The sequence below is a fragment of the Aethalodelphis obliquidens genome, unplaced genomic scaffold (assembly GCF_003676395.1).
Source record: "Aethalodelphis obliquidens isolate GAN/ISIS:26980383/991018 unplaced genomic scaffold, ASM367639v1 scaffold654, whole genome shotgun sequence".
In the NCBI taxonomy this organism is placed as follows: domain Eukaryota; kingdom Metazoa; phylum Chordata; class Mammalia; order Artiodactyla; family Delphinidae; genus Aethalodelphis; species Aethalodelphis obliquidens.
The window spans coordinates 1-12586 of NW_020838565.1; the positions used below are offsets into that span (position 1 = coordinate 1).

General features: G+C 38.8%; 1 protein-coding gene across 1 annotated transcript; it reads left to right on the top strand.

The window, feature by feature from the left end:
• Positions 1–2951: 2951 nt before the first annotated feature.
• LOC113616856 (transcription initiation factor TFIID subunit 1) lies at positions 2952–8701 on the top strand. Its single transcript, XM_027100237.1, has 10 exons — positions 2952–3132; positions 3499–3626; positions 3720–3827; positions 3944–4117; positions 4567–4740; positions 4970–5074; positions 6853–7053; positions 7223–7364; positions 7788–7918; positions 8570–8701. Exons 1-10 carry the CDS (start codon positions 3069–3071, stop codon positions 8660–8662), a joined length of 1320 nt encoding a protein of 439 aa, XP_026956038.1. The 5' UTR covers positions 2952–3068; the 3' UTR covers positions 8663–8701.
• Positions 8702–12586: the final 3885 nt, after the last annotated feature.

The following is a 12586-nucleotide window of genomic DNA, read 5'->3' on the forward strand; positions in this document are numbered from 1 at the left end:
ACTTCCCTCTTAGAACTGATTTTGCTGCATCCCATAGGTTTGGGGTCGTCGTGTCTCTATTGTCATTTGTTTCTAGGTATTTTTTATTTCCTCTTTGATTTCTTCAGTGATCGCTTCGTTATAAAGTAGTGTATTTAGCCTCCATGTGTTTATATTTTTTACAGATCTTTTTCTGTAATTGATATCTAGTCTCATAGTGTTGTGGTCGGAAGAGATACTTGATACAATTTTAATTTTCTTAAATTTACCAAGGCTTGATTTGTGACCCAAGATATGATCTATCCTGGAGAATGTTCCATGAGCACTTGAGAAAAATGTGTATTCTGTTGTTTTTGGATGGAGTGTCCTATAAATATCAATTAAATCCATCTTGTTTAATATATCATTTAAAGCTTGTGTTTCCTTATTTATTTTCATTTTGCATGATCTGTCCATTGGTGAAAGTGGGGCTATGAATGTGTTACTGTCAATTTCCCCTTTTCTGGCTGTTAGTGTTTGCCTTATGTATTGAGGTGCTCCTATGTTGGGTGCATAAATATTTACAATTGTTACATCTTCTTCTTGGACCGATCCCTTGATCATTATGTAGTGTCTTTCTTTGTCTCTTCTAATAGTCTTTATTTTAAAGTCTATTTTGTCTGATATGAGAATTGCTACTCCAGCTTTCTTTTGGTTTCCAATTGCATGAAATATCTTTTTCTATCTCCTTACTTTCAGTCTGTATGTGTCTCTAGGTCTGAAGTGGGTCTCTTATAGACAGCAAATACATGGGTCTTGTTTTTGTATCCATTCAGCCAATCTGTGTCTTTTGGTGGGAGCATTTAGTCCATTTACATTTAAGGTAAGTATCGATATGTATGTCCCTATTCCCATTTTCTGAATTATTTTGGGTTCGTTATTGTAGGTCTTTTCCTTCTCTTGTGTTTGTTGCCTAGAGAAGTTCCTTTAGCATTTGTTGTAAAGCTGGTTTGGTGGTGCTGAACTCACTCAGCTTTTGCTTGTCTGTAAAGGTTTTAATTTCTCCATCAAATCTGAATGAGATCCTTGCTGGGTAGAGTAATCTTGGTTGCAGGTTTTTCTCCTTCATCACTTTAAATATGTCCTGCCACTCCCTTCTGGCTTGCAGAGTTTCTGCTGAAAGACCAGCTGTTAACCTTTTGGGGTTTCCCTTGTGTGTTATTTGTTGTTTTTCCCTTGCTGCTTTTAATATGTTTTCTTTGTATTTAATTTTTGACAGTTTGATTAATATGTGTCTTGGTGTATTTCTCCTTGGATTTATCTTGTATGGGACTCTGTGCTTCCTGGACTTGATGAACTATTTCCTTTCCCATGTTAGGGAAGTTTTCAACTATAATCTCTTCAAATATTTTCTCAGTCCCTTTCTTTTTCTCTTCTTCTTCTGGGACCCCTATAATTCGAATGTTGGTGCGTTTAATGTTGTCCTAGAAGTCTCTGAGACTGTCCTCAGTTCTTTTCATTCTTTTTTCTTTATTCTGCTCTGCAGTAGTTATTTCCACTGTTTTATCTTCCAGGTCACTTATCCGTTCTTCTGCCTCAGTTATTCTGCTATTGATCCCATCTAGAGTATTTTTCATTTCATTTATTGTGTTGTTCATCGTTGTTTGTTTCATCTTTAGTTCTTCTAGGTCCTTGTTAAATGTTTTCTTGCATTTTGTCCATTCTATTTCCAAGATTTTGGATCATCTTTAATATCATTATTCTGAATTCTTTTTCGGGTAGACTGCCGATTTCCTCTTCATTTGTTAGGTCTCGTGGGTTTTTATCTTGCTCCTTCATCTGCTGTGTGTTTTTCTGTCTTCTCATTTTGCTTATCTTACTGTGTTTGGGGTCTCCTTTTTGCAGGCTGCTGGTACGTAGTTCCCGTTGTTTTTGGTGTCTGTCCCCAGTGGCTAAGGTTGGTTCAGTGGGTTGTGTAGGCTTCCTGGTGGAGGGGACTAGTGCCTGTGTTCTGGTGGATGAGGCTGGATCTTGTCTTTCTGGTGGGCAGATCCAAGTCTGGTGCTGTGTTTTGGTGTGTCTGTGGATTTATTGTGATTTTAGGCAGCCTGTCTGCTAATGGATGGGGTTGTGTTCCTTTGTTGCTAGTTGTTTGGTATAGGATGTCCAGCACTGTAGCTTGCTGGTCGTTGAGTGAAACTGGGTGCTGGTGTTGAGATGGAGATCTCTGGGAGATTTTCGCCGTTTGATATTATGTGGAGCTGGGAGGTCTCTTGTGGACCAGTGTCCTGAAGTTGGCTGTCCCACCTGAGAGGCACAGCACTGACTCCTGGCTGCAGCACCAAGAGCCTTTCATCCACACGGCAAGAACCTTTAGAAGGTATTCGGGAAGAGGAATCAGAGAAAGAGTGTGGAAGCCGAACTTTGTGAGGTTCCAGAGCACAGACACGTACACACCTCCCGTCTCCTTCACCAGCATTTGCACCTCTGCTTCTTGCTGCCCTCAGAGGCCGCGAATCTCTGCAGAGCATGCCCAGTTCCTTATTCAGGCCTGTGCCCCGCTGTGGGCGGAGGTCATGGGAAGGATGCGACTGCCGGCTGACCTGGAGCTGAACCTCTTTCCTTCCTTCTATCTAAACACTTTATTAGTTACATAGCAGTCATACTTGGATGTTTTCATAATTTACCAATAATTATTGTATTTTAAATATAACATTTTACTACATTTATTGTTAGCGTATTTTACCATATCATTTATTACCATAATTTATTTAATCAGTCCATTACTAAACACTTAGCTGTTTAAATTTTGACTATTATAAAAAAACATTGCAGTGAGCATTTTTGTCTGCAACATTTTTTAAAATACACTGTATCCACTAGGTTCCTTTTCAGTAGCCACATGAGTAACTACTAGCATTTGCTCCTTTTTCCATTGCTAGAATTGAAGGGGGCATAAATGTTTTGTTTGTTATTGTTTTCTCGTGTTTTGACTAGGTTTTGCAGCAACCCTGGATGATGACAAACCTTGGTACTCCATTTTTCCCATTGACAATGAGGAGCTAGTATATGGACGCTGGGAGGACAATATCATTTGGGATGCTCAGGCCATGCCCCGGCTCTTGGAGCCTCCTGTTTTGACACTTGATCCCAATGATGAGAACCTCATTTTGGGTATGGTACTGGCTGGGTCAGTGTTTCTCCTCCATAATTGACAGCTTGCTCTGCTAATGTCGGGGGCAGGAGCAAATCAGAAGGGTTGGGAAGGTCAAGACTAGAAGCTTCTTGATAGCAGTTTGAGAGAGCAAAGTTGTGGCTGTCAGTTTCTAGTATTTGTGTATTGTTTAGGGAAAACTCATAAGATAGGAATGTTGGAAAGTAGTACCTTGGAGATGTCAGGAGTGTAGTTTGGTTGGAGTTGATTATGGACTAGAAGTGGTCTGGAGAAGGATGAGAAATCTGGTTAGGAATTGCAAAGGTGTCATTAGGAAAGGTGAATCTTAAGGGATAACAACTCCAGGGTGACTTTTGTTTCCTCAGAAATTCCAGATGAAAAGGAAGAGGCTACTTCTAACTCCCCCTCCAAGGAGAGTAAGAAGGAATCATCTCTGAAGAAGAGTCGAATTCTGTTAGGGAAAACAGGAGTCATCAAGGAGGAACCACAGCAGGTCTGTGAAGGGAAAAGGGGTTTGGTGTTTAGAAGAACAAAGAAAGGTAATGGAGAAGGATAGTCTCACTAAGGTTTGATGATCTATCATTAGAACATGTCTCAGCCAGAAGTGAAAGATCCATGGAATCTCTCCAATGATGAATATTACTACCCTAAGCAACAGGGTCTTCGAGGCACCTTTGGAGGAAATATTATCCAGGTAAAAGTAGCATTTTTTCTGTGGTGAGTGGGAATCACTGCTTTTTTATGATGGAGGATATGGGTAAATCTTGCCTAGGCTGGAGTTTAATTTGAACCCTTATATTTCTGTCTTAGCACTCAATTCCTGCTGTGGAATTGCGGCAGCCCTTCTTTCCCACCCACATGGGGCCCATTAAACTACGGCAGTTCCATCGCCCACCTCTAAAGAAGTACTCTTTTGGGGCACTATCTCAGCCAGGTCCCCACTCAGTCCAGCCCTTGCTAAAGCACATCAAAAAGAAGGCTAAGGTATGATTGAATCTTGGTTAGAAAAAAACAGCTTATAAAAGACATTGGAGTACAAATGGGGGAGATGGACTGGATATTAGATGATACTAGGATATTATTTATTTTCTTAGATGTGATAGAATGTTACTGTGGTTATTTAGGAGAATGTCCTTATTCTTGGGAGATGTATGAAAATGCAGTGAAGTGCCACAATAACTGCAACTTTGAAAAACGGTTAAGCAAAATCTATTGAGAGAGAGTTACAGGTAAAACAAATATGGCAAAATATAAAGTTACATCTAAGTGGTGGGATAATAGGTGTTCATAGTTTTGACTTTATGTTTGAAAATTTTTGCAATGAAATTGGAAAAAAAAAGGCAGGTGAGAGTTTTTGATGTCTCAATGAACAACATCACTCTGTAATTATTGTCCTGTCAGTAGCTGTACTGTATTGTCTTTGTTCTCGGCAGATGAGAGAACAAGAGAGGCAAGCTTCAGGTGGTGGAGAGATGTTTTTCATGCGCACACCTCAGGACCTCACAGGCAAAGATGGAGATCTTATTCTTGCAGAATATAGTGAGGAAAATGGACCATTAATGATGCAGGTTGGCATGGCAACCAAGATTAAAAACTACTATAAGCGGGTGAGTCTGCTCAGAAAATCTTTGTTGTTAGTATAGTTGTAGTTAAATATCCAGTGATCATATGTGAACGTGTATTTTCTTATTTTATACTAGAAATTTATTGGGAGAAAGGAATGATATCCATTTTGCAGGTAGTACTATTAGTAGAATGCTGTGCTTATAGAATATTTTGTGTAGGCTTATTGATTATATTCTGGGATAGTAACTGGGTCTGCTGCATTCCTTATAGAAACCCGGAAAAGATCCCGGAGCCCCAGATTGTAAATATGGAGAAACTGTTTACTGCCATACATCTCCTTTTCTAGGCTCACTCCATCCTGGACAATTACTGCAGGTGAGGAATTACTTCCTGTTGTAACTCTTTCCTAAGGAAATTGACAGATGAGGAGCTAGTCAGCCCAGAAAGGACCAATTCTAGTTGATTGAGATACTGTTTATACATCAAGTATGGGAAAGAGCAATATAAACTAAAAATGATTATAATACAAAAATTTTTTGCATCTTTTTATTGAAACTGGCTCCTTATTATGTTATTCAGTAAGTTAAATTTGAAATAGTTTTTTGAAAATACCTAGTGGTAAGAAGTCTAGAAACATCTGGGTGGCATAGGGAAATCAACCTGGGATTAATAATTTACTATAGGGACTTCCCTGGTGGTCCAGTGGTTAAGACTTCACCTTCCAATGCAGGGGGTGCAGGTTCAATACCTGGTTGGGGAGCTAAGATCCCACATGCCTTGGGGCCAAAAAACCAAAACATAAAACAGACGCAATATTGTAACAAATTCAATAAAGCCTTTAAAAATGGTCCACATTTTAAAAAAAATCTTAAAAAATATTTACGATAGTTAATTTATGAATGTTTAATTTGTATGTGTAAGATGGGTATGTTTTGATTATATTAGTCATGGTCATTTTGAGTATTGAACCACCCTGAACTGTGCTACTTACAGTCCCCAGCTGTAGTGAAATGGTTTTTTCCCCTCTTTGTTCTGATGGATATAGAGATGCCCTTTGGTAACCTAGCTTTTACATGTTTTGTTAAGGCAATGTACAGAGGTCCACAAATGATGTGAGGAAATCTTTAGCACTCTTCTACCTTGTTTCCCCCCCACTCCCGCCCCACTTCATTTCTCTTGGCAATCTTAACCATTTTACCTGCTCTTGTACCTACTTTATTCCATTGTTTCTATTGCTTATTCTCTTAAAGCATCTAATAAGCACATTTTTTTTTTATCCTCTACATCTGTAATCCATTTCCCACCATATTTTGAGTATCACCTTCATATTGTTCCTGGAGTTCCTACCCCTGTAACTTTCTATTGAGATTTTCTACCAGTCCATCCCCTTCTTATGTGGCTACTTTTGTAGTCTCTCAGAGAGATCCTTTTTTACCTTCCCCTGTAACTCTTTTTCACATTTAGAATTTTCTTTCCACACCTATCTATTGAAGATCCTCCCTCTTTCTACTTTTCTGATTTTTTTGAAAAGTCTTTCCTTAGAATGACAGCTTCTTGTGATAGTTGATCCTCATCTGGCTGCTGCTTAAACAAGCTCAAATGTTTCTGTCCTGTATGTTTAGTCTGTCTTTTCTAGCACACTTTCTAATTCATCAGTTGTTTTTGTTGTTTTATTTTTTTATTAATTTACTTAACAAATGTTTTGATCTCACATATTATGTCAAGGGCTATGCTAGGTCTAGGGTAATAGTATGGTACTTGTTAGTTTATAAAGTGATTTTCATATGTAATCTTTATAGCAATCGTGTGAGGTATAGGCGTTTTAAATATCTCCATTTTGGAGATGAGGAAAATTAAGCTCATAGCTATTAAGTAATTTATCTGACATCATACAGTGAGTAGCAGAGCCAGTGTCATCTGAATCCAAATCCTGTAGTTTCCCTACTACTGACTCTTAAAGGTAGCCAGTGGGTAAAAAATTATCTGTCTAATCCCATTTGATACTCCATGTTATAATTTGTTTACGTTATTCGATAGACCTTAGATGGCATAATGGGGATAGAGAGCAAACAAGCTTGATTTTCCTTTCTCATTAGTTTACTAAATTTCCAGGGTTTCTCTGTATATAACTTTTGTGTTTTTGTTTTTGTTAGGCATTTGAGAACAATCTTTTTCGTGCTCCAATTTATCTTCATAAGATGCCAGAAAGTGACTTCCTTATCATTCGCACAAGACAAGGTTACTATATTCGGGAATTAGTGGATATTTTTGTGGTTGGACAGCAGTGCCCCTTGTTTGAAGTTCCTGGGCCCAACTCCAAAAGGGCCAATACACATATTCGAGACTTTCTCCAGGTAACAATGAGAGGATAGGGAGGGGCTCTGGGTGTACATAAAAGGATATGTGGACTTGGGGGCACACCAGGAAAGATCAAAACACATAGGGCATTAGCAGGGGAAGGGGCCCTGGGGAGGACTTTTATCCTTACTTTACCAAATAAAAAAAATTCGGTTTGTTGGGCAGGTGTTTATTTACCGCCTGTTCTGGAAGAGTAAAGATCGGCCACGGCGGATCCGAATGGAAGATATAAAAAAAGCCTTTCCTTCCCATTCAGAAAGCAGCATCCGGAAGAGGCTAAAGCTCTGCGCTGACTTCAAACGCACAGGTCATCAATTGTGACTGATTATATGTCCTCTCTGCCTCTCTCCAAGAAAGGAATTACGGCTTCCAGTTAAAAGGATAAACATACAGTTAATAAAGTAGAAAAAAATAATAAAGTCATCAAAAGGAGGTAGCAAATCTTCTAATTATGGAGACTCTGATTACTATTTAATTTTTTTTTTTTTTTTTTTTTTTTTGCTATTTAATCTTGCCTGTCAGGAAATTCAGTGTGATTATTGGATGTCTTACATGAGATATAGGAAACCTAGCAGCAGGGCTTTTCTTTGCTGGACAGTCAGGCTAACTGTGGCTAGGCCTGATACCTTCTGGGACATTGCCTAGTTCAGTCTTGTTTCGCTATCCCTGTTGCTGTCAATGAAAGGGCCTTTGGAATTCAGAATGGTCTCATTTTCTCTATCTTTTCTAGGCATGGACTCAAACTGGTGGGTGCTGAAGTCTGATTTTCGTTTACCAACTGAGGAGGAGATCAGGGCTATGGTGTCTCCAGAGCAGTGCTGCGCTTATTATAGCATGATAGCAGCAGAGCAGCGGCTGAAGGTGAACACCTTCCTCTTAGGCACTACTTGTGCCTATGGGTTTTTTTCAGAGAGATGAGGGTGAAGACTTTTCTCACTGGCTTACAAATGATGGTTACTAGATTATTACCAACTATTTATAAAGTCAAACTGTATGATGTACTCTGTGTACATCAGTTCTGGGGTAAACTGCATTGTAGCTACATACCAGTGGGAAGGCCTAGTGAGGGACTTAGGGCATATTGTTTTGCTTTGAAAATGGTTGCTCATTCATTTGGGTGGTGGTTTTAATCTCTGTTCTTTGTAAGACAGGTGTGTTAGCAGGAAAAGTACTTCTTAGTTGTTTTCTATAGCCTTCCAGGTGGGCAGAGATGATGATGGTGCTGGACATGTGGCTTAGAGAAGCATAATGTCCTTATCAGGCCAAAATAGGAAAGGTCTAGCTGGGGTGAGATAGCACAACTCTGTCCCATTGAGTTAATAAGCATCTCTATTCCGCTTCCTAATGGGCCTTAACTATCCACATGTATTAGCCTAAGGATGTAGAATGGTGATAGGTACGCCTAAGACTTTACAGAATCCATTCTCTATGCAAAATGGGCTTTTGGTGTTCTGTACTTGGTATTCAGTGAAACTTGTGCTTTGTCTTATGCATGGATTTGTCCTCTTCCAGGATGCTGGCTATGGTGAGAAGTCCTTTTTTGCTCCAGAAGAGGAAAATGAGGAAGATTTCCAGATGAAGATTGATGATGAGGTACGGCTTTAATCTTCATTGGTACATCCCATTTATCCTTTTTTTTTAAAAAAACAGCTTTATTGAGATGATTGACATACAATAAACGGCACATATTTAAAGTGTACTATTTGGTACATTTCGTTGTATGTTTATACCTGTGAAATTGTCGTGACAAGATAATGAGTGTATCTGTCACCCCCACAAGTTTCTTCGTGCCTCTTTGAAATCCCTTTCTCCATTCTCCTCCCTTCTCTCTACCCTCCCTGTCCCTCCTTGACAACCACTGATGTGCTTCCTGTCACTATAGATGAGTTTACACTTTTTAGAATTTTAGGTAAATGGAATCGTACAGTTACATGTACTCTTTTTTTTTTAATTGTGGTAAAATACATGTAACACAAAATTTACCATCTTAACCTTTAAGTGTGTATTCAGTAGTGTTAACTACATTCACATTGTTATACAGCCAATCTCCAGAACGCTTTTCATCTTGTAAAACTGAAACTATTACCCATTAAACAGTAATTCACCGTTTTCCCCTCCCTCAGCCCCTGGCAACCACCATTTTACTTTCTGTCCCTATGAATTTTACTACTTTAGGTGCTTCACTTTACAGTATTTGGTTTTTTTTTTTTTAACATCTTTATTGGGGTATAATTGCTTTACAATGGTGTGCTAGTTTCTGCTTTATAACAAAGTGAATCAGCTATACACATACATATGTTCCCATATCTCCTCCCTCTTACGTCTCCCTCCCTCACACCCTCCCTATCCTACCCCTCCAGGCGGTCACAAAGCACCTAGCCGATATCCCTGTGCCATGCGGCTGCTTCCCACCAGCTATCTACCTTACATTTGTTAGTGTATGTATGTCCATGCCTCTCTCTCGCCCTGTCACAGCTCACCCTTCCCCCTACCCATATCCTCAAGTCCGTTCTCCAGTAGGTCTGTGTCTTTATTCCTGTCTTACCCCTAGGTTCTTTGTGACATTTTTTTCCTTAAATTCCATATATATGTGTTAGCATACGGGATTTGTCTTTCTTTTTCTGACTTACTTCACTCTGTATGACAGACTCTAGGTCTATCTACCTCATTACAAATAGCTTAATTTTGTTTCTTTTTATGGCTGAGTAATATTCCGTGGTATTTATGTGCCACATCTTCTTTATCCATTCATCTGATGATGGGCACTTAGGTTGTTTCCATCTCCAGGCTATTGTACATAGAGCTGCAATGAACATTTTCATACATGACTCTTTTTGAACTTTGGTATTCTCAGGGTATATGCCCAGTAGTGGGATTGCTGGGTCATATGGTAGTTCTATTTGTAGTTTTTTAAGGAACCTCCATACTGTTCTCCATAGTGGCTGAATCAATTCACATTCCCACCAGCAGTGCAAGAGTGTTCCCTTTTGTCCACACCCTTTCCAGCATTTATTGTTTCTAGATTTTTTGATGATGGCCATTCTGACTGGTGTGAGATGATATCTCATTGTAGTTTTGATTTGCATTTCTCTAATGATTAATGATGTTGAGCATTCTTTCATGTGTTTGTTGGCAGTCTATATCTTTGGAGAAATGTCTCTTTAGGTCTTCTGCCCATTTTTGGATTGGGTTATTTTTTTGTTATTGAGCTGCATGAGCTGCTTGTAAATTTTGGAGATTAATCCGTTGTCAGTTGCTTCATTTGCAAATATTTTCTCCCATTCTGAGGGTTGTCTTTTGGTCTTGTTTATGGTTTCCTTTGCTGTGCAAAAGCCTTGAAGTTTCATTAGGTCCCATTTGTTTATTTTTGTTTTTATTTCCCTTTCTCTAGGAGGTGGGTCCAAAAGGATCTTCCTTCGATTTATGTCACAGTGTTCTGCCTATGTTTTCCTCTAAGAGTTTGATAGTTTCTGGCCTTACATTTAGGTCTTTAATCCATTTTGAGCTTATTTTTGTGTATGTTGTTAGGGAGTGGTCTAATCTCATACTTTTACATGTACCTGTCCAGTTTTCCCAGCACCACTTATTGAAGAGGCTGTCCTTTCTCCACTGTACATCCCTGCCTCCTTTATCAAAGATAAGGTGACCATATGTGCATGGGTTTATCTCTGGGCTTTCTATCCTGTTCCATTGATCTATCTCTCTGTTTCTGTGCCAGTACCATACTGTCTTGATTACTGTAGCTTTGTAGCATAGTGTGAAGTCAGGGAGCCTGATTCCTCCAGCTCCGTTTTTCGTTCCCAAGATTGCTTTGGCTATTCGGGGTCTTTTGTGTTTCCATACAAACTGAAATTTTTTGTTCTAGTTCTGTGAAAAATGCCAGTGGTACTTTGATAGGGGTTGCATTGAATCTATAGATTGCTTTGGGTAGTAGAGTCATTTTCACAATGTTGATTCTTCCAATCCAAGAACATGGTATATCTCTCCATTTATTTGTATCATCTTTAATTTCTTTCATCAGTGTCTTATAATTTTCTGCATACAGGTGTTTTGTCTCCTTAGGTAGGTTTAGTCCTAGATATTTTATTCTGTTTGTTGCAGTGGTAAATGGGAGTGTTTTCTTGATTTCACTTTCAGATTTTTCATCATTAGTGTATAGGAATGCCAGAGATTTCTGTGCATTGATTTTGTATGCTCCTACTTTACCAAATTCATTGATTAGCCCTAGTAGTTTTCTGGAAGCATCTTTAGGATTCTCTATGTATAGTATCATGTCATCTGCAAACAGTGACAGCTTTACTTCTTTTCCGATTTGGATTCCTTTTATTTCCTTTTCTTCTCTGATTGCTGTGGCTAAAACTTCCAAAACTATGTTGAATAAGAGTGGTGAGAGTGGGCAACCTTGTCTTGTTCCTGATCTTAGTGGAAATGCTTTCAGTTTTTCACCATTGAGAATGATGTTGGCTGTGGGCTTGTCATATATGGCCTTTATTATGTTGAGGAATGTTCCCTCTGTGCCTACTTTTCTGCAGGGTTTTTATCAGAAATGGGTGTTGAATTTTGTCAAAAGCTTTCTCTGCATGTATTGAGATGATCATGTGGTTTTCTCCTTCAATTTGTTAATATGGTTTATCACATTGATAGATTTGCGTATATTGAAGAATCCTTGCTTTCCTGGAATAAACCCCACTTGATCATGGTGTATGATCCTTTTAATGTGCTGTTGGATTGTTTGCTAGTATTTTGTTGAGGATTTTTGCATCTATGTTCATCAGTGATATTGGCCTGTAGTTTTCTTTCTTTGTGACATCCTTGTTTGGTTTTGGTGTCAGGGTGATGGTGGTCTCGTAAAATGAGTTTGGGGGTGTTCCTCCCTCTGCTATATGTTGGAAGAGTTTGAGAAGGATAGGTGTTAGCTCTTCTCCAAATGTTTGAAAGAATTCGCCTGTGAAGCCATCTGGTCCTGGGCTTTTGTTTGTTGGAAGATTTTTAATCACAGTTTCAATTTCAGTGCTTGTGATTGGTCTGTTTATATTTTCTATTTCTTCCTGATTCAGTCTTGGCAGGTTGTGCATTTCTAAGAATTTGTCCATTTCTTCCAGGTTGTCCATTTTATTGGCATAGAGTTGCTTGTAGTAATCTCTCATAATCTTTTTTGTTTCTGCAGTGTCAGTTGTTACTTCTCCTTTTTCATTTCTAATTCTATTGATTTGAGTCTTCTCCCTTTTTTTCTTGATGAGTCTGGCTAATGGTTTATCTATTTTGTTTATCTTCTCAAAGAATCAGCTTTTAGTTTTATTGATCTTTGCTATCGTTTCCTTCATTTCTTTTTCATTTATTTCTGATCTGATTTTTATGATTTCTTTCCTTCTGCTAACTTTGGGGTATTTTTGTTCTTCTTTCTCTAATTGCTTGAGGTGCAAGGTTAGGTTGTTTATTTGAGATGTTTCCTGTTTCTTAAGGTGGGCTTGTATTGCTATAAACTTCCCTCTTAGAACTGATTTTGCTGCATCCCATAGGTTTGGGGTC